This window comes from Quercus robur, chromosome 6 (genome assembly GCF_932294415.1).
Source record: "Quercus robur chromosome 6, dhQueRobu3.1, whole genome shotgun sequence".
Taxonomy (NCBI): Eukaryota; Viridiplantae; Streptophyta; class Magnoliopsida; order Fagales; family Fagaceae; genus Quercus; species Quercus robur.
In genome coordinates this window covers 15,247,607-15,270,396 of record NC_065539.1, presented here as the reverse complement: position 1 = coordinate 15,270,396, position 22,790 = coordinate 15,247,607, and the positions used below count along the sequence as shown (strand labels likewise).

At 36.4% G+C, this 22,790-nt stretch overlaps 1 protein-coding gene and 1 pseudogene across 1 annotated transcript; one reads left to right on the top strand and one right to left on the bottom strand.

Moving 5' to 3' along the window:
* The first annotated feature begins 7,376 nt into the window (after positions 1-7,376).
* Positions 7,377-11,102, top strand: LOC126732955 (DUF21 domain-containing protein At2g14520-like). Its single transcript, XM_050436041.1, has 11 exons — positions 7,377-7,652; positions 7,964-8,040; positions 8,129-8,212; positions 8,437-8,550; positions 8,676-8,762; positions 8,989-9,128; positions 9,221-9,308; positions 9,748-9,821; positions 10,213-10,340; positions 10,449-10,714; positions 10,797-11,102. The coding sequence occupies exons 1-11, from the start codon at positions 7,475-7,477 to the stop codon at positions 10,836-10,838; spliced, it is 1,278 nt and encodes a 425-aa protein (XP_050291998.1). The 5' UTR covers positions 7,377-7,474; the 3' UTR covers positions 10,839-11,102.
* A 4,904-nt stretch (positions 11,103-16,006) lies between these two features.
* On the bottom strand, positions 16,007-21,679 carry LOC126689891 (putative pentatricopeptide repeat-containing protein At5g65820; annotated as a pseudogene).
* Positions 21,680-22,790: the final 1,111 nt, after the last annotated feature.

The following is a 22,790-nucleotide window of genomic DNA, read 5'->3' as shown; positions in this document are numbered from 1 at the left end:
AGCTACTATTTGGCAAATTTTGTCGGGAAATATTAGTTTCGATCCGAACCCGATAACTTGGTAGAACCCAAACAAAAAATAAGACATGGGTGTGAATGGTACTAATTGATGTGCAACAGAAACTCCTTAGTCTTTTCTCGTTCATATGCGTCGTCCGAAGTAAAGACAGGAAGAAGGGAAATCCTCGCCAAGCCCCTCGTCCGTCCGTCCTTAAAGGACGGACGAGATTACTACTATCCGTCCGTCCTCAAAGGACGGACGAGGTTACTACCGTCCGTCCGTCCTCAAAGGACGGACAAGATTACTACACTACATCTCTACTGGGTGAGAGAACGTATTGTCGCCAGTCAAGTCCAACCGTTGTGAAATGCAGACTTCTTGAATAATCTAACTTCCACATCAATTATGGAAGTTACCTCCGAGCCTTTTGGATTCCCCAATAGTAGGAATGGTTACCAAACAAGTAACCGCTTCCCGCATGCTATATAAACACTCGCCAATGAAAGAGTAAGGGACTCTAATTTTCTGAGACTTTCAATTTACTGAGAATCATAAAAAGGCTAACTTCACCATTGGAGGATTCTTGGCCGGCTTCCACCGGTCTCCTCTGAATTTTCTGTTTGTTTTCTCAGGATTCAGTCACAAATTCATCAAGGCCCGAGACTTTCAGTCCACTGATATCACAGATTCATCACTAATAGCTATCCATTCTATCTCAACCCGATCTGATCTGAATCCTGCAGGTTCATGCCCATATTCGACCCGATCATGAAACCTTATAAAATTTTAAATTATAGTAACTCATGTTAAATGTATATTTGTATATTAGATTTATATTAAGTTTTCTATATTGTAAATAAAAATACTATAGATGTGTATATATATATATATATATATAAAACTTAAGAAGAAATTTTCCATAAAAAAAAAAAAACTTTGAGAAGCAATTTTAAAATATAATTGTTTTTGTAAGGACCAGGTTTGAGTTCCTAGCCCAACAGGTAGATGGACTGAGGCCCAAAAAGCCCAAAATAATGAATTTGTAGAGAATGGTTTGGAAAACTGGGCTCTAATGAATCAGATAAACACAAAAGTAGGTTTATTAGACAGGAAGATGTAAATGGATAGGTTTATAATGAGGAAAATCGTCCTCGGCAAAGTCTAAGGAGATCTGTTCTTATATATTTCTATTAGATTTGATTACAAAATTAGTTCTTGATGCTACAATAATTTTCTCTTTCTTTTCCAATCCCTTCTTTCAATGCCTTCCTTCTTCTTTTATACTGTCTTTCCTTTTCATCTCCACCTTCCACGTGCATGCCAAACGGTTGGTCTTGATACTTGTCCCATCAGCTCTTCTCATAAGTCCTCATGTAATAGCTGTAAGGCTGAAATTCACTGTTCAGGCATCACCTCCACATTAATACGGCCAGAGAATTAGTTGCAGTGCATTTAATGCGAAAACAATAGCTTTCTCCTAAGATATTTTTAGGATTTCTCCCTGTCTGATGTCACTGCAATACATATCCGCACCCACAGAACTTCTTGGAACGTTACCCGAGACGACAAGCAATCTTTTCGGACCTCGGAATTGGTTAGCCGAGGATGTACTTATCCTCGGCCCACCCCTTGAACTGTTATGACCAAGATTAATCTCTCTATTTACTAATGTAGTCTCTTCTGACAAAGATATCTCTTCCTCAGACAAACCCTCATCCTCGAACTGGGCCACGGGCCCAATATATAAACAGATAATGAACTTCTGGGCCCAATATCCCTACAATAGCCCCTCGGATTCTTCTTTCTGGCTCATCGGCAAGAAAGGAGGATTTCGATGTCACCTTAGCCAGTCCGTGCCTATCACACATCACCTTTGCCTGAGCAAACGCCTTTTTAACTACCCAAGACACGCTCCTGACACTTCGACTTACGAGACGCGCTCTTCATTAAATTTTTACAGCCTCATGTCCCCCACGTTCTACGGTGTGATGCAAATCCAACGACTGAGAACTTTGCTGGGACTTGGGCGGGAACTTTCCCACTTTGTAGTTCTTCCTTTGATATAAATATCACTCAAATCAAACACTTTCTTTACTTTAGCATTCACTTAGCTCTAACATACGTACACTGAATCTGCCAACCTTCCCAACTTGCTCGTGCTCTTACAAATACCAAAAGCCCGTCCGAGGATATTCTTCTTTCTTCTGTAAGTGCTTATAAATCCCTTACACTTTATTTTCCCACACACCTTTCTTTTCTCGGTGTCCTTTCCTCCTCGGCTCTTCTTCCTTTGCATCATCTTCTTAGTGCGTCCGATTCCCCCCTAGGAATGGGTAGATTCAAAAGTTTGGTAAACTTTGAGGAGGGGTTAGAAAGCTTTAGAGCTCTGTGTAGGATTTCTCCAGGGGTATGTATTAGGTATTGTAAAGAGGGAGAGTGGCACAAAAAAGGCAGAAGGTAGAAGTAGTAATCCCAATGATCGCCTTTATAAAGGGTGGGATGAGGATTCCCATGGGCACCATGACTAGGGACTATCTTAGGGCCCATAGGTTAGCTCCTACCCAATGCGCCCTAAACGTGTTTAGGATTTTAGGGTGCGTAGACGCCCTCAATGAAAAGATGGGTTTAGGACTTACCCATCATGATGTCAACTGGGTTTATAACCGCCACCACCTAAAGGGGTAGGGATATGACCTAAAGTCTAGGTATCTTGAAGTTAGGCTCATCTAATACCTTCCTGACTCCAACAAAGGTCTAAATAAAGATTTTCTAATCGTGTCAGGGGAATGACACAATGGCCTTCCCTGCCTGACGAGAAAAGGGCAACCAGGTGGGGTATTAGGTTCAAGGTGCTTATTTACAAGTCCTTTATTTTCTTTTGGTTTGTTCTATTTTCACATCTGATAAAATTCTGTTTTCCTAATGATTTTGCAAATAAACACGCCGCTGAGCCAAATTTTAGCCTGGTCAATAAGGAGAGTCTAGATAAAATACTCCGAGCCGAGGTCTTCGTACACGAAGACAGCCAATTGCAAGTGGCTCACCTAATTTTATGGTACAAGCCAATCTCGACCAGATTTCAAGCTCCAAAGTGTGTGATCAAAGCCAAAGACCCCCATCTATACCATATAAGCGTCGTCGTCCCTGGGTTTCTTCTTCCTGAGGGCACTCTTATCCTAGAAGGCGCTCTCGTCGCTTAGCCAATCTCTAAGGACATTCCCAAAGTAGCTCTTCCATCTTAACACCTAGCTGGTGAAGCTACTTCCTCCTAAGCTACCAACAAAGAGGAAGACGAGGAAGAAGAAGAAAGGGAAAAGGAGATAGTGGATGTCTCAGACTCAGACAATCTCTACGAGGTATTTAACTAGCCTTCGTCTCTTGTGACATCAATTGGTGTCCTCGGCCAGTCGCCCCCACCTCAATCCAGTCGTTTCGAAGGAGCTACTCCTTTATTAAACGAAATGGGGATCCAAAGGAAGTAAAGGTCAACTCTCCAGGAGTTACTGGAGTCTCAGCCGAGGAGGGATGCACCTATTAAGGCTCCTCAGACTAGGCTCACCATTCCTCCACCCACGCAACCCTTCCGAGTTGATCCAGCCGATCAAAAAAGGAAGAGGGAGGACAAAGGGAAAGAGATGATGGAGGGTGGGAAGAACCAACCTACCAGAGAGACTAAGCTCCAGAGGGGGGCTAAGCAGCCCCGAACGATGTAGACGAGGTCAACCACCGAAGGGGAGAAAAGGGTTGACCACCAAGTTGCAACCCCTGTCTGGGCCCTACGGATGGAGTTGGATGGAGCTCCTCTTCTTGATGATGCCTCCATTTGAGACTTCTAACGGGGCACAGTTAGGTACGTGGCAGATGCGGTGGAACAATCCTTGTTACTACCCAAGGACATGGTTGACCTTGGGTCTATAAGGTGGCACGAAGATCTCCTTGGCCCTGAAGGTGGCTTGGATAGCTTGAAAAGGATGGGGAGTGCAATTAAAACAAAAAAAAAAAAAAACTGGGCTGAGGTCCAACACAAGTTTGAGTTCCTAGCCCAACAGGTAGATGGACTGAGGCCCAAAAAGTTTAAAACAATGAATTTGTAAAGAATTGGAAAACTGAGCTCTAATGAATTAGATAAACACAAAAGTAGGTTTATAAATGGACATGTTTATAATGAGGAAAATCGTCCTCGGCAAAGTCCGAGGAGATCTGTTCTTATATATTTCTATTAGATTTGATTACAAAATCAGTTCTTGATGCTACAATAATTTTCTCTTTCTTTTCTGATCCCTTCTTTCAGTGCCCTCCTTTTTCTTTTATACTGTCTCTCCTTTTCATCTCCACCTTCCACGTGTGTGCCAAACGGTTAGTCTTGATACTTGTCCCATCAGCTCTTCCCATAAGTCCTCATGTAATAGCTGTAAGGTTGAAATCCACTGTTTAGGCATCACCTCCACATTAATGCGGCTAGAGAGTTAGCTGCAGTGTATTTAATGTGGAGGTAGCAGCTTTCTCCTAAGATATTTTTAGGATTTCTCCCTATCTGATGTCACTGCAATAATATCTGCACCCACGGAACTTCCTGGAACGTTACGTGGGACGACAGGCAATCTTTTCGAACCTTGGAATTGGTTAGACAAGGATTTACTTATCTTTGGCCCACCCCTTGAACTGTTATGACCAAGACTAATCTCTCTATTTACTAACGCAGTCTCTTCTGACAAAGATATCTCTTCCTCAGACAAATCCTCGTCCTCGGATTGGGCCACAAGCCCAATATATAAACAGATAACGAACTTCTAGGCCCAATATCCCTACAGTTTTTTTACTATTGAATTAATCTACCATATTAATAGTAATATTGAGTAGTTTAGATTTTTTTTTTTTTTTTTTAATTATACTCCCCTTTCTTAAAATTTGGGAAAATAATACGTCACCCCAAATTTGAAAGAGAAAAATACTTTGCCCCCTCTTGACATATATTGACCAAAATTTGTTAAATTAATATTCAGAATGTTGTGCGTTAAACTGGGCAGGTTTCCAATATTATTTTATTTCATAATTAAAATTCATTGTTTTAAAATTTTTAATTAAAGTTTGTTTTAAAATATTAAGTGTGAATTTTACTCTTTTTTTCCCTTTTTTTAATGGGTTATGGAGAGATTTGTAGTTACAAGCGTTATTATTGTACTTGATAAATTTTACATTTTTATTCTAAATTCACCCTTTTTTTTTTTCTAACCATGAATAAAGTTTTATAAAGAGATTTTTATAAAAAAATAAAAATAAAAATAAAAATTAGAATATATCATTACTAATATAAACAAAATGGGGAAAGTGTTAATTTATTCAAACCTTAAGAGAGGAGAGTGTTTTCTCCCATTAGGTTTATGGTGAAATGTCATTTCCCTAATACTCAAGGGAGATGAGTGTAATTACGCTTTTTTTTAATTTCTTTTTTTCTTTTGAGAATCATGTCAAGAAATCTTACTAAACTGGTACAAAATTAGCATTAGCTAAATCTTTAATGTCTAAACTCTATCTAGACCAGAAATAAGGAGAGAAAATAGCTTTCCTAACAAGAGCAAGGACTATCATATTGCATGTTTGCATACATGAGAAAAAACTCAAATCTCTAAAATCTATCAGTGCCTCTTAAGAAATATGTTTGATTAGTGAGAACTGGACATTTGAGCCACATAGAGCATTCATAACTAACAAAGAGTCTCCCTCAACTTCTGTCTTATCTATCCCAATCTCTAATGCAAATTGGATTTGCTCTTTTTGTTGCAGCCTCTACCATCTCCAAAAAAAATATGGTTAGTGGAATTCATCTAGATAAGCCCGTGCGAGATGACTGACTTGCTCTAGTGGGATTTGCTAGTTGTCATGGTTTTTTCTATTCCAAACCGACCAAGTTGTGACAGCAAAAAGATCCACTTGACACTTCTTCTTTAGGATTATTGTAGATTTTATTCCTAATTATTTACCCTTTTTTTTTTTTCAATTTCCCCTTTACCTAACACGTTATATTTCATTATTAAAGCTATATATATTGTATGAGTTTGGATAATTTTTTTTTCTCGTCTAAATTTTTAGCTTATTTTCTTGTGTCTTTTTAAAGTCTCGATTTTTTTAAGTACAATGATAATTTTGCCAACTTTTAACAAATAATTTTTTTTTTTTAGTAAAGCCAAAGGCTTTGTAGCTGAATTGGCATCTCCTCATGTACAAACTGCTTAAAGATTTAGGAGGAAAATGATTCGTGCTGCGGGGTTAGCAACAAGTTGTAATTATCTCTAAAAAAAAAAATAGTAAAAAACTAATCTAAAAGCACATTTAGTTTAGTTTAAAGGTGACTTTAATCTTATTTCATATATATATATATATATATGGAAATTCTAATCCTATTTCATGTTTCAATACACAAACTCTCTCAACTCAAGTTCCCTCATTTCTTTGATATATATATATATATATATTACTTGGCAACATTGCTTGAGTTTTTTTAATTAAAAGAGTATTATAAAATAGAGTTACGCTAGGGATACTATAAGTTTTACTGCATAGATCTTATAAATTGACATGTCATCGATTACAAAATGGTAATTAAAATAGTTATTTATTATATGTGTTGAAGTATTTATTTATTAAATGGCAATTAAAATATATATTTAATTTATTAAATTTTTTATTAAATTTTTTTATAAATTTAATATTTTCCTTTAAAATATTATAGTGCTTAAAGCTGAATTGGATCTAGTTTTGTTCTTGTTGTTATTTAATATAGGGATTTCTTTTTATTCACGCTTTAGTCTTAAAAGATGAAATATTGGTTAGGTTATGTGACTACTCGAAGGTATATCATAAGCACTAAGCAGGAATATAGTCCTCATTCAAACACATTTCCACTTATGGGGATCATATTCTCGGCAATAAGATCCACTTTATGGATCTATAAATTGGCCATTTGGGGCATCTTTGTGTTGAGGAGAGAACACCTTGGGGTTATAAAGTATTTACTACTTGCTCCCCAAGGTGTTCTCTCACCGACGTTGTTGGTCATATAGTTGAGTATGCAATATGCATATTTAGGTCCAAAAGTGGATCACTGAGTGACGGTCCATGTCAACTCTTATGCTGCTCTCTCTGAGTGACGGTCAAAATCTCTCTCTCCTCAGAGAGAAGCAAAATAAAAGAAGGGAAACATAAGTTCCAGAAGTTTCAATCAAACTAAAGCGCCCAAAAGAACAGTGGGTCGAATCTGATTTCATTCTGGCCTTGTGCAATAAATAGAATATACTTGGACTTACGTACACTATGCCAGTATATATGGTTGTCTTTAAGAAGACACTGTGTCTTCAAGGGTCTAAAACCAATTTATAAATCTCAAAGAAGAAGAAGAAGAAGAAGAAGAAGAAGAAGAAGAAGAAGAAGAAGAAGAAGAAGAAATTGAAGAGGAATTAATAAAAAAGGGAATTGAATGGCTGTAGAGTATAGCTGTTGTGAAACAGCATTTATCATTCGGGTAATACTTATAACTTTGCTAGTATTGTTCGCTGGGCTCATGTCTGGGCTCACGTTAGGGCTCATGTCGATGAGCCTGGTCGAACTTGAAGTTCTTGTCAAGTCTGGAACACCCAGTGATCGTAAACATGCGGGTAATTCATTCCATCAATCTCTTTACCTCTTGTAATAATTCTCTAAGCGCTAAAAGAAATTACATTTTACATACTTTTTCTTCTAGTGCTAGAAGTATTTAGCCAAATATATATATATATGCATGAGTATGTAAGTATCACATGAGACTGCATGAGTATGTAAGTATCACACGAGACATGGATACTTCATAGTAATACTTTCAAGTTACGAGGTATTGTTAGTTTCATCAGTTTTCTATTTCTTGATTGGGAACTTGTTTGAGCATTGTGTCATATTGTATTCACTTATAGCTAGCACTATGTCATAACAGCGAAGATATTGCCAGTTGTGAGAAGGCAGCATTTATTGCTTTGCACCCTCTTAATCTGCAATGCTGTTGCAATGGAGGTAAGTGCCATCAGAAACAATGTAAACAACATATATTGTAGCCTCAAAAGCCAGAATCATTAATGTACTTGATGTCTTATTTTTTCAGACGCTTCCAATTTTTCTGGATAGTTTGGTCACAGCCTGGGGTGCTATCGTTATTTCAGTAACTTTGGTACTTTTGTTTGGTGAGGTTAGTTTCTTATCTTGGGGTATGTAATTAGTTATGTGGGCAAGAAAATATATGCGTGCAAAAATGCATGTCCCCGAAAAACAAGTAGACCAAAAGATATGTAGAAGTTTTGGTGAGTTAATATACACTAATCAATCATCATGCAAAATGGGCTGCAATGCTGCAATTGATCTTAGTTTATCATTTTAATTTAACATTAATTGGGATCTGAACTTTTTTTTCAGATTTTACCCCAGGCTGTTTGCACTCGATATGGTTTGGCAATTGGTGCAGCAGTGGCTCCATTTGTCCAGATACTTGTCTGGATTTGTTTTCCTGTTGCTTATCCAATAAGCAAGGTGATATTGTTTGGTTCACTATACATCCCTTTAATTTTCTTCAAGGTGCCAATATAATGTTAATTCAATACATATGTCGTTATTGTCTACATGAATGATCCTTACTCTTGGTGAAATTTTACCAGCTATTAGATCGCTTTTTGGGGAAAGACCATGATGCACTTTATCGTCGAGCTGAACTGAAGACATTAGTTGATTTGCACAGTAATGAGGTATTTATTTTCACATGCATCAACGTTAAAGGATCAATTACAAAAATCATTTACTACTTGTTTTATCAGTCTGTTCACTAAATGAATCAAATTTTCCCAACGCATTTTAATCATTTTTTTTTTTTTTTTGGGGGGGGGGGGGGGGGTGTTCTTCATTTAAACCACTGCAACTCTTTCTTTTTTGCCTATTGATTCAGTAATTGTCTTCTTGTTAACTGGTATGCAGGCTGGAAAAGGTGGAGAACTGACACGAGATGAAACAATGATCATTGCAGGAGCGCTTGAACTAACTAAAAAAACAGCAAGGGACGCAATGACTCCTATATCTAAAACTTTTGCAATTGACATCAATGCCAAACTCGACAGGTTTGATGAGTCTTTGTAAATGAAGAAATAAGTTACATTTATCAGTCTCCTCATGATGATTAAATGTCTTTCTCTATCTGGCGAGTAAATAGGGATTTGATGAAGCTAATTTTGGAGAAAGGGCATAGCAGAGTGCCAGTATATTATGAGCAACCGAGAAACATCATCGGACTTATATTGGTACATGTTTGTTGCTTTACTTGAACAGTTTGTCTTGAGAAGAAAAGTAATTTGTTTTAGTTCTTTATGTGATATAATATAATAGCTAATGATTTGACAAATCTGTTAATTATCCTATATCCTTGTGTCCAACTGCAACACTGCATTTTTGAACCATCCTTTGGTTTTGATTCTGGAATCCGTACACCAAATATCAGTACATGTGTAGTTTCACTAACATCATCATTGTTTACTTCATTTTTCTCATATTTTCCTTATTTAGGTAAAATTTTACGTACTGTTATCTAACAATCTCTATGCAGTTGTTTATTCAGCAATTTATACACTGTTAGGTACTTGCGTCTTGTGTCTACTTTATGCCTAAAAACAAAATAAGGAGCAATAAATTGCTCACTGTAGATGTCAAGTCTCAATCACTATGTATATTTTTGAATTATAGGTGAAGAACTTATTAACTGTCCATCCAACTGATGAAGTACCTGCAAGGAATGTCACTATTCGCAAGATTTTGAGGTATTTTTCCTTTAATGAATAGTAAGATACTACCTACATATATGTACAACATATCACATGTATATGTAGATATTCTGTTTCTATATGTGTGATGCAGCAAAATGACCACTGTAATGCTTTTCGTTAACCAGTTAACCAAAAAGTAAGGGATCTCAAAATACAAAGCAGAGTGAAAAATCCAGTAAAGCTTGATGGACTAACCTATTTAAAAAAAAAAAAAAAAAAAAAAAAAAAAACAGAGTGGAGGATGAGGTTGATCTAGGTTCATGATCTTTTTTAGCATTTAAATATCTTGTTAGGCTTAAGAGTGATATAATATTCAAATATATCCCTTGTTCAGATTCTAAAATATATGAAATTGATGTATAATGTACATGGTATTGCCTACCAGGGTGTCAGAAAATATGCCTCTGTATGTCTTACTAAATGAGTTTCAAAAAGGTCATAGCCATATGGCTGTTGTTGTTGGAGAGCACGGCAGTCAAATAGAGCAGCCATCAACTGAAAACCCAACTGATGGTAAGCACCAACTTTATGCAATGGTGTGCCATGTTTACGTTGTCCATAGTTCTTATTAATTTTTCCCACTGGACTAACTTGCATTACTTGAATATACAATAAATTTAGTAAGAGAAGTGAGGGTGGACATTCATGTTGAAAGGCATCCTCAAGAGAAAAGTCTGAAGAGCAGGAGAGCACTTAAGAAGTTGAAGAGTCTATCAATGAATAGAGGATTATCCAAGACCAAGACCAAGACCAAGACCAAGAAATGGTCGAAGGACTTCCACCCAGAAGTCCTGAATATCAATGATGAGCTACTTCCAAATTTCAGCGAAGAAGGGGAAGCTATTGGTATTATAACACTGGAAGATGTCATTGAAGAGGTCCTACAGGTACGAGGAACTTTGTTTTATTTAATTCTTCTCTTCTCATACCCTCAAGAAATTAACACTCCTATCCATTTTGTTCTTTTAGGAGGAAATCTATGATGAGACAGATCATCGTGATGGGAGTTAATAATTGAAAAGCTTCTTTTTCTACAGAGACATACAGGCAAACAACAAGCTTCTTTTGCTACAGAGACGCATAATAGGCATACAACAACAACAAGCTTCTTTTACTACAGAGACAAACAGTCGTACAAAAAGCTTCTTTTACTAAGAGGCATATAGGCACACAACATTGTTCTAACTATAGAAAGATGATAAAGATTTGTACTGTGACTCCATTAGACTCTAGAAATGAATGATACATATAATTGAAATGAGGACAAAGCAAAGAATATCATGATCTTGGAGCAAAATCTGGCTGTTTTTTATTTTTATTTTATAATTTCCTTTTCTTTTTGATACCATTGAAGAACATAAAAACTACTAGCCAGAGCTTAATAAGTTACAAGCCCATATATATATATATATATATATATATATATAATATCTAAAAGCCGGAACGTAGTATTTATTGTTGTTACACTCTTGTTGAGTCACATGAGCAACATTTCAGTCCTTTTGGCCCAATTTGGTCCATTTCGGTCCAACTGCTTCATTGACAATTATGTCACATTCTCGGAATAATTTTGATAAGTTCTTGATAAAATTACATTTTTCATATGTTATTAAAGTTTTTGTATATATATATTTTTTTAATATATGCAAAAATTCAAACCCTCCGACTTTCACTATGACTGCACCATCAACTGAAATCCCCAAGTGTTGAATTCCACCCACTAGACTGAAACTACGATTCCACCCATTGGTCTTTTATTTCATATTTTTAGTTTTCACATTCCAATAGCAAATCTTTGATGTTTCTGTGTGTATGGATTGCAAGAAAATAAACAAAAATAAAAGGGAATTAAATTTTCTATTTTGGTCTTTAGCAGATCTTCATTTTCTTTTATCTTTGTTGTTAGCTCATGACATTTTCTTTTATCCTGGTTATTAGCTCATGACATGGCATTTTTATTTATTAAAATGATGAGGTGTCATTTTTAATATTATTTTATAAACAACATAAGCTTTAAGTGTGGCAACAATGTACACCATTTGCCATGAAGACATTTTCCATTAGTGAGTTAATAGTAGAGACTAAATTGATGGCAAGTTAGAAATAACTGTGACTAAATTAACAATTACCAAAATGTAAGGACCAAATTGACTGTAACTTCAAAATGTAGAAATCAAAATGGTATTTTCGCATTTGATATGTAAGTGATGAATTTATTTATATTTGTTTCATCCTTAGGTCATTCAAGATGTATGAAGGATGAACCATTTGTAAGAAGCGCTAGAATCAAATTCCAATCATACATCACATTATTCACAAAATATCTCACCTTATATAATAATTGAATGTAAAATGAATTATGTTTCATTGAAAAAAAAAAAAACTCACAAAATTTAAAACACTTTCAACTAACAAATATAAATAGCTTAATTTAGAAAATCCAATATATTGTATCAATTATACTTTGTTAGAAAATAATAACATCATTTTAAGAAAGGTTTAAGGGTTTATAACTAACACTTATAGTCTCATTTATTATTTTCATTTTTCCCTTAATAAAAAAACAAATCTTCTGCCACTAGTTTATATAACAATTAGAGGCCAATTTGGCTAAGATGCAAGCCGATGCAAAAGCTACGCCCAGAACCACAAAAAAGCCATCTGCAGCTTCAAACATCCTAGATGACAGATGTCTTCCAACACGGATGATGCTTGCCACGGCCAACATTCCCTACTTACAACAAAACTTTTGATCTCTTTAGAAGGTAATAGAATAATAATTCTTAAAATCCCTGAGCTCTTAGCTTGTAGCAGTGCCACCCTAATAGCCAACAATCTAGTTATCTTCCTAATGCAAGGTTTGAAACTTATGAAGCCACCAAAAATTTAGGTTCCTGTGGTTGACTAAGCAGCAAAACCTCTCAAATTTGGCTTTGCCTAGTCATGCTATTCAACTGGTCTTTTGCATACTCAGAGGAGCACTTGAATGGAAGAGAACTTGAATCATTGCTGTGACTGCAGGCCTCACTGCTCCCCAGGTTTTTATTTTATATTTTATAGGTAGATAAGGGGGGAGGGGGGAAGGGGGAGGGGGGAGTGGGGAGTGGGGTTCAAACCACATACATTGAGCACTACAAAGGATGCTATTGCCGCTAGGCTATCACATAAATTGAAATAATCTTTGATAAAAGACCATTGATAGTCTATCCAGTCCAGGAGCTTTGGTTGGACCTGATTGAAACACAATTGCTTCTATTTCTTCTTGTGAAACTAATCCAAAAAACAAAAAATTTCTTCTAGTGAAACTGGCCTGTCTAGCTCTGCTTTTCGATCTTCAGTGAATGCTGGTAGATTGAGGCCTTCAGGCTGTCGCAAAATCTCACACTATAGAATGCTCTCCTATTTCCCATAAATTCCTTTGAAATGCTGCTATGCTCCATTTGGCTGGAGCCATCATACCATTCTCCATCTTCTCCCTTCAATTGAACAATTCTTTTGACCACTCTTCTTTTCCTTACCATAGCTTGAAAGTACTTGGTGTTCCTGTCCACTGAACGACCCAATTACTCCTGACTTTCTAATCCCACATACTCTCTTCCTTTCGCATCAACTCCTCTAGTTGCTCCCTAATTTGTTGTTCACCACATACATCCTCTTCATTGCGTACGTTTGCTTGAATAGCTTGCAAATCATCTCTCTTCTGGGCAATGGCTTTGTCAACCTGTCCAAAAACAGCCTTATTCAGTTATTCCACTCAGTTAATCTTTTTCTAACCTCCTTCAGTTTTCCCAATAATTGAAAAGCCTAAGAACCTGGCCATTGTAAGATCTGATCATGGTCCTATGCTTTTGGATACAACAGAGGTTTATCTCCCTTTCAGCCCAATGCCTCTTAGGTTTGAAATGATGTGGCTCACGCACCCTTATTGTCCAGAGATGGTAGAGAAGGCTTGGGGGGTAATCTCAGTGTCCCACACTAAGGCCTTTCAGGTTTGAAATAACGGGGCTCACACACCCTAATTTTCATTCTTTAACTGTACTTTTTTTTCATCTAAATCACCCTTTAACTATACTGGCATTTAATGGGCAATAAATGATAAACTTTTTGGGGTACAGGTGCAAACATGGATATATTGCACCTAATAATTTATGACAGCCATCATTCACAAAGTTAACATCCCTTTAGATTTATTCAGCAAAAAAAAAAAACATCCCTTTAGATTTTGAGCAAGATTGAGTGCTTGGGGAAAAAAAAAAAATATATATATATATATATATATATGTCTCATTTCTATGTTTTCAAATGGTAGATCGTGGTTATTCATTGAACAAAAATTCCCATATGCACAGGAAATATACAAGAGACTGCATGAGCACTACCATCAGGTATGTCAAATGCTAAATATTTGGCATTTGACACACCAAACACCACTATTTAAGTCTCATGAGGTGTGTTAAATGTGTCAAAATTTTGACACATGCTACAGTACTGTGATAAGTTTGGACGGTATGGAACATTATAGCATATCTGTTTATTATTTTTTTATTCCTTCTCTCTCATCTCTCCGTCAGTCTGTTCCTCTCTTTTTTTCTCAAACCACAATCCTCTCCTCTCTCTCAACCTCTCATCTTTTCTTCTCTCACCTTCATTGCTCTTCCACACCCACGCCCACACCCATGCCTACGCTGACGATCACTTCCACGCCGATCTCTCTCTAGCAATGGTTTTTTTTTTTTTTTTTTTTTTTTTTTTTTTTGTGTGGTTTGATGGGTGGGTTTAGACGGTGATGTGTGGGTTCAAATTGTGTTGGCTGGGTTCGATGACGTCAATGACGAGGTCGAAGCCAAAGTCAGACTCTTTGAGGAGGCAGGAGTTGCTGGTGGTTTTGAGATTGAGGAATTGAGGGGAGCGAGTGGTGTAGAGGTAGCAGAGAGTGTCGGGGAAGAGAGAGAGGATGTGGGGGTGGGAGCTGAGGGAGGTGGCTTGGGATGGAGAGGATGTGGTGATTGTGTGGTGGTGGCTGTTGGTTGTTGGCAACTGTGTGTGGTGACTGTTGATTGTGTTTGATGTGTTGTAAATATTATTTTAATATGTTGTATATATTATTTTAAAATATAGAATTGAAGAATAGAACATGGGATAAATGGCATATTGTAAAATGATGTGGTAAAATCATAAAGTAAGTGTTTTGATGTGTTAAAATGGCATAATTTTGCAATGGCTGATGGTAATGCTCTATAGGTTCTTCTACTCTAATCCCATACTTAGTGGTAAAATGTGGCTTCCTATTTATTTAGAATTACTATTATTCATCATAAAGATATGCGAATAGCTACAACATCATACAACGATACTCATCCCACAATGGCATACCAACAGTAGACAGAAATCTCCCGTCCATAAGCACCAATGACAACCTAAATTATCTTACCATCCAAATTGTTCAAGTATCCTTTTTCTAATCAAATAAAAGCATAATTCAAATACAACTTCAGTTGAAGCAGCATCCTCCTTCCTTTAATGTGGAATGGCATCCACATGGTGGACAGCACAAACAATAGGGTACTTTGGAATATTCTTTCATGAATCATTCTAATTAAATAATAAGTCAAAAAATATCCCTCTCGTGGGAGAATAATTAAGAATACACCATAGCCATCACTTTGAACAAGTAAGCCCAGTAATGAATGCTGAATTGTTGGAGTTGGACAGTCTCTTTTTCTTTTTTCTTTTTTGATAACCAAAAAAGGGTAGGAGGGAGCAACCAAAATGGCTTCCCTACCTGGGCATTACCCTAGTAATTAAAAGTTGGAGACAGTCATGAACATCAAAAGTTTGGAATTGACATTGAAAGTTGGACACGGTCATGAACAAAAAAAAAAATTTGTTGTGTTACAGAAAGGCTCTACGACATGCAGGAAACATCTTATGAACTGACAATGACCACAGAAAAAGAAACAGAGTAATACCACCTTTTAATTTCTTATCAAAAGTATTCCACCTTTTAATTACTGGGAATAGTATAAATGCACAGCCAATAGTAAGAAAGGAATAACATTCAAATATTCTGCTCCACTTGAGAATGAGAAAGCTATCACTACCTCAGACGCTCAAGTGACAAGTGTAATACTCTATTTTAAGCATAAATAAAGGAAGCAAAGCCACCTTATAGTGAGCCTACTGAGTTTATCAACAACATCAGAAGTTCACAGGACTGAATAAGTTTTATCCCATCTCATAGACAGACTGTTTCAAAGCCACACACAAAAGTTAAGAGTACAGCCCAAACGATGAGAGTGAAGAAATGGCCAAATCATTCTATCCATCAAACTTTTGAAAGACTTGGTCAACTAATAGGGGAGATCATAATGGAAGCTTAAGTTCCTTTATAAGCATATAAAGCAGGGGTTTGATTGTTATTTGATGGGATCCAATCCAAGCATAAGAATGGATAGATTTATCAACCCCCAGGATAGGTACCACAACCTACATCCACATAGTGCCATCTGCCATGCAGAATGGTTCAAATGCATAATATTATGGATCATGCAGTATGAGATAATAATATAGCCAAATATAACTATTAAAGAAAGAAAATGACAAAACATACCAGATATTTATGAAAAGGAGATTGCAATTATGAAATCTGCAAAAAATGTAGAACCCAACTAATTTAGGAGGGAATTTAAGAAGATAGAATAGCCACCAATCTTGACACAGAATCAATTCTGAGGCACAAGAAATTAAGACATGCTTATTCACCTTCCTTGTGTAATAATAATAAGGACAAAAAAATTTCTAATGTAGGTTGTACACCATATGATATATTTCAGATGCCACTGGCTGCAAAAGTGAAAATAGCCACAACAAATACAAAGTAGATTAATAATATAAAAATAAATCATCAGTGTAACATGTTCACTAGTCACTAGACTAATTTAGCAGTAAATGATACTAGCAGGATAACATGGCAAAGCAAAATTGTACACTATCACAGTTTGACCCTTATGATTAATTGCCCAGAAACAGTATGTTTCAGGCTACTTTTAGAATTTGACTCGAGTATGTGATACCATCTGCACCTCATGGTTGCATAAGCAATGGTCTGGCAAAATTAGCCTTAAGTGTATGTAATGCTCTTGGATCTCCCACCTTTCTCAAGCAGGAGGATATAAGAAGTTATATTCCATATGCACACTGAAAAGACAGGAAAGTGGCAGTGTGAGTGTTTCAATCTAGATACCAGAGTGTCATAGTTTTTTGCCCGAAATCAAAACATCCCTTGTTCTTGAAGAGGAATGGATTTCCTCTGTAACACATGAATTACATCTAGCCAAGAATAGAACAATATTCTGGTGAATAGGCGAACCCAGTGTAATAAATAGCACAATATAACAAAAATGAAACAAATTGATGGAACATACGGGCAAGAAAGAATGCTAGTGAAAATAAGCTGCTCTTTCCCATGTCCATTAGCAAACACCCATTGCAACGGTTGCATCCCAAACACATCCAGACAAAGTTTTTCATATATTAAAAAAAAAAAAAAAAAAAAAAATAGAGGGTCCAGTCCTCTAATTATTCATGAGAAGTGCATTACCTAAATACTGGCTGGCAACATATGACTTGCGCACAATCTGCTAACTAATTGATTTACTTCATAGAAACCCTCTCATTCAAACTACTAAAGCTTAGTTCTATCATGCCCTCCATCCCACTGGCTTCGACGAGCCGTCCTTTTCCTCCCATCAATTTTCTCCTTGACATTTTCTTCCGAGTCCCTCTCTCCTAGCCGTTCATACATCTTGAAATTGATCTGTCTATCTGCAGCCATTTTCCTAACCTTCTCTGCTATCTCAGCCGCAATCTCTCTGTTATAAAGTTTCCTTAAACCACACACGAGTTTAGCAAAAGTATCTGCCTGTGGCATTACATCCGCATCCATCATTTCCAGACAGTATGAACAAGCCTCCTTCACGTGCCCATTCCTAAAGAGCGCATGAATCCAAATTGTCCATGCAAACGCATAAAGCTCACACCCTTTACTCCTGATGCAACTCCATACATCTTCAGCCATCTCAAGCTTCCCGGCGTTTAATAGAGAATTCAGGTACTCCTTCAAGGTACCATAATGACGATCAGATAGAAGACCTCTCCCAACCATTTCTTTGAAGTGCTCACAAGCTTCAAGCAGACAATCTTGCCCAATAAACCCATGAATCATTATGAGAAAGGTGTCTAGCCCTGGACTAAGTCCACTTCCCTACATTTCATTCCAAAGCCGAACGCCTTCCTTAACCTCTCCCAACTTGCAAGCTAACCTAATCACTGTATTGTAAGTACTAAGATCAGGAATGCAACCAATCTTCAGCATCCCCTCCACGAGTTCCATACACTCTTCTAGCTGTTCCTTCTTCTCATGAGCCAACATGATGTGCATAAAAGTTGTCTGATTCGGAGTATGTCCTTGCTGTATCATAGCATCCAAAAGTTCATAACCCTTATCAATCTTCCCCCACTTGCAAAAACCACTTATCAATGAAGTGTAGGTTTTCGTTGAGATGCAGTGAAGTGGCTGTGAAGCTGATGTTGTGACCTACACTTCATTGATAAGGCACTTAATCAAAATAGTATACGAAGTTGCATTTGGCTCACAGCCCTTCCTCCTCATCTCCTTCAAAACATCAAAGGCATCACTCATCTTCCCTAATTGAGCATACCCACTAAGCAAATTGTTATAAACCACAATGTCGGGCTCAAACCCTGCCTCCCTCATCTGCACCAACACAAACTTGGCTTCTATAAGCTGCCCTTCTTTACACCAACCATACAACAACGATGTAAAATGCTTAAGCGTAGGTGTAAACTGAACCCTCATATCCTTAAATAACAATGCAGCTTCCTTAACACAGCCATTCTTACACAAAGCGTCTAACAAACACCCAAACCACATACTCATCAGGCTCACAACCATACTTTGGCATCTCATACAATACTTGAATGGCTTTCTTAACCATTCTATCCGAGGTGAAGCGCCTCATCAGAACAACAAACACTTGTGGGGATATAAACTGGGGATTATCCCTCCTCATCTCTTCAATCAGTGCCCAAACAGCACCAAATTGCCTCATTTTCCCTAAAATCTTAATCATAGATTTGTAAACCTCGTAGCTATGCCTATAAGGCTATAACCGGGCTGTTCGGAAGCCCAAATGAAAAAACTATACCCCAGGTTCCCAGCATCGCCGCAGCGATCCAATACACGTTCGGTTAAACCAGAACGCATAACAACACCAGATTGTTGCAAAGCGAGTTCCAATTTTCGAACGCTTGAGTGGAATTTCTTTAAAACTCTGTATACCTTTTCGACATTTGAGAGGTATGGATTTGAGGGATTTTGTCTTTATGTGTTTCGACATTTGAAGTTGTGTGAAGGAGGAGGAAATGTGTGTTTTGTGTCTGTTTGTCGAACAGAGTGACGTGTTTGCGGAGAAAATAGGTAACTAGCACTAAAAAAACTAACTATTTAGTTAGTAGTTAAAGTTTCAAAACTAATTTTTTTTCTAGCATCTCGAGTCTTTTAAACTCGATTTTGGCCAATAAATCGACCATCAAACGCTCGATTTCTATGCTCTAATTACTGCCGACGTGGCAAATTTTGCCACGTGGGAACACAGAAATCGAGTCTCTAAGACTCGATTTCTAAGTGTTATATATACAACTAACTCAGTGAGGAACCACAACGTCAGGGAAGAAAGTAGAGAAGAGAAAAAAAAAAAAAAACCAGAAATAGAAAGAGAGACCCAGGCACCGCGCGCGGCCTGGGTCTCGCAACGGCCTGGGTCTCGCCTGGGCTCGCGAGACCCAGCTTTTTCTCTCCCTCTGATCTGCCTCTAAGCTCTGATCTAAGCCTTTGGGATGGCGCTGCTTGGGCTTGCGCGACCCAGCTCTTTCTCTCCCTCTGATCTGCCTCTAAGCTCTGATCTGAGCTTTGGGATTGATTCTTAAATTTGTTTTTTTGGTATTTTGGGTTATCTATGAGAGTTCAAGTTTTTAAAAATATTTTTGATTTAGAAATCGAGTCTCTAAGACTCGATTTCCAGCTAGGCTCTACGTGGAAAAAAAATCCACATCGGACGTGATCAATCGACGAAAATCGAGTCTCAAAAACTCGATTTATAGGCCCTAAATCGAGTCTTTAAGACTCGAGATGTTAGACTGCCAATTACTTTCAAAACTGAACCTATTAACTAGATAGTTAGGAAATTAATGTTAGTTACCTATTTTCTCCCGTGTTTGCTGAAGAAAGTCGTGGTTTTTGAAAACACTCTCTGCATTTCGAGGCCCTGTCTAAAACATTTATATATAGAGAGACAAGGAAGGAGAACAAATGGGAAATTAGTATAATTTCCCAACTATCTAGTTAGTAGTTTTGGTTTTTAAATTATATTTTTTACTAGTATCTCGAGTTTATTAGACTCGATTTTGGCCTATAAATCGAGCATCAAAGACTCGATTTCTATGCTTTAATTACTTCTGATGTGGCGGCATATTTTTCCACGTGGCGACCACATGAAAATCGAGTCTCTAAGACTCGATTTATAACTCTTATAACTTTACACTCACATCAGAGAAGAACATCAGAGAAGAGAAAAACATCAGAGAAGAGAAAAACCCAGAGAAAAAAAAGAACCCAGAGAAAAAAAAACCAGAAACAGAGAAGAACCCAGAGAAAAAAACCTGAAACAGAGAAGAACCCAGAACCACCGTGCGCGACCCAGGCTACAGCGCGCGACCCAGGCAGCGCACGACCTAGGCGTCGCGTGGCCCAGGCAGCGCGCGACCCAGGCCGAGATCTGATCTGATCTAAGTCTTTAGCTCTCTGCCCAGGCCGAGATCTGATGAGTCTCTAGCTTTCTCCCTCTGATTGTTGTGTTTCTGGATTTCTTAAATTTTTTTTTGGGTATTTCGGCTTGTACGAAAGACTTGAGAGACTTAGAATTTTTTTTAAAGTTTTTGGTTTATAAATCGAGCCTTAGAGACTCAATTTCCACGTAGGAAAAATATGCCACATCAGACCATGAAAATCGAGTTTTTGAGACTCGATTTATAGGCCAAAATCGAGTCTCATAGACTCGAGATGCTAGTAAATAATATAGTTTGAAAACTGAAACTACTAACTATATAGTTGAAAAATTATGCTTAGTTACCTATTTTTGCCGAAGGAATGTCTGATGAGGGCGACGCTAACTTCAATTTTTTTTTTTTTTTATTATTATTATTATTTTATTTTTTTTATACCGTATATAATATAAGACAAAACTTAGGATATTTGGGCTGGTCCTTAAATTATTCTCTTTAAAATTCAGTCATATAATTATTTAATTAAAAAAATACTTTTATTTTATGAAAAAAAATTCAAATGATAGAATCTTAAAAGGGTAATAACACTTAAAGTAAAAGGGTAATAACACTTAAAGTACTGTATTTAAATTTTGCCTTATAATATTTTTTTAAAAATTGATTTCACTCTGCAATAAATTTTTTTTTAGAGCCCAACTAAATAAACTCCAAAAATAAAAAATAAATAGCAAGACTAACTGAAATTTTTTGGTTTTTTATCTTAGAAAAAAAAAAAAAAAAAGCTCATAAATCAAATTTTAAAAAAACCATAAAAAAAGGGTCAAACCAAAATCTAAGAGAGAAAAATGCAGTCCTCTCTCACTATTCCTCTTCACTCTTGAAACCCAAAGCTAAAAGGTTACCCACGATTTGCCATTGTGGCGCTGTGCACCTAATCTAGCCCTTGCATCATCGACGTGAGACGTTGGTCTGTCTTGATCTGTTGCCATCGCTTGATCTGCTGTTGCCTCATTTGGTATTTTCAACTCTCTCTTTCACCATGTGAGTGTGTGTTTATGATGGATTTGGATGGTATTGCATCGGGTGCAGTTACTCCACTCTTTCTCACATATATTTTTACCATTCTTATTTTTTAACTTTAACTTTTTTCATTTTTTTTTTTTTACTTTGTTTTATTGATTGAAAGTTGTTTTTTTCAACTTTCAATTTCAACCATCCATTGTTATTGCGTATTGCACCTAATCTCAATCCGTTTATGATAAAGTCTCTTTCACTGAATTACCGTGTGTGTGGTTATAGTGTTTTGATATATATATATATATATATATAAATTTTTTTTTTTGAGTTTTTAGTCTTTGACAGTCTCTTGCTATATATGTTTACTGTTTGTACTTTGTAGTTTGTAGTGTCTTGCTATAAAGATGGCAAAAATACACTTACGCTGTATATGTTCTGTTTTGGGTCTTGTAAGTTGTGAATTTTAAGGGTTTTTTTTTTTTTTTTTTTTTTTTTTTTTTTTTTTTTTTTTTTGAGAAGATTGTGGGTTTTAAGTTTATTTGTAGTTGTTACTAAATTGATGAAAACATTTATTATGTATTTATTTAGAAAAACTTGCCCATTATCATTTGATTGCTTGAGAGCTATCATTAGTCTCATTATTATTATTAGATTTTATGGATTTGCAACTTTTGAAATCTCTTTCCTCTTACGCTATTTCATGGATAAATATTAATTTTTCACCATTTATTTCTTCTTTATATTAATGCATGACTATTAATTAGTGGTTAACTTAGTTTAATTTTTTTTAATAAGAAGATAGAAAGCCAAATTTAGAATAATGTAAAAAGAATAAAACCAAATTTTTATGTATTTATAATATTAATTACATTATTATAATATAATGTCACTAATTCGATCCATTTTGGACAAAAACCAAGAACTTCTCATTTTTGGTTCTTTGTCCAATTCAATATTTTTTTTTTTTGAAATCTGTCCAATTCAAATTTTAAAATCAAATCCCTATAATTAATATTTTGTAGATCATAGTAAAACTTTGTTTGGATTGCATGAAAACAGTGCATTTAGATTTACGAATAGTAA

Excerpts from the sequence above, each read along its gene's own strand:
- LOC126732955 (XM_050436041.1), top strand. The coding sequence starts at position 7,475 with ATGGCTGTAGAGTATAGCTGTTGTGAAACAGCATTTATCATTCGGGTA. Across the intron at positions 8,551-8,675 it reads TTGCTTATCCAATAAGCAAG|CTATTAGATCGCTTTTTGGG; the intron begins GTGATATTGTTT and ends AAATTTTACCAG. Across the intron at positions 8,763-8,988 it reads TTGATTTGCACAGTAATGAG|GCTGGAAAAGGTGGAGAACT; the intron begins GTATTTATTTTC and ends ACTGGTATGCAG.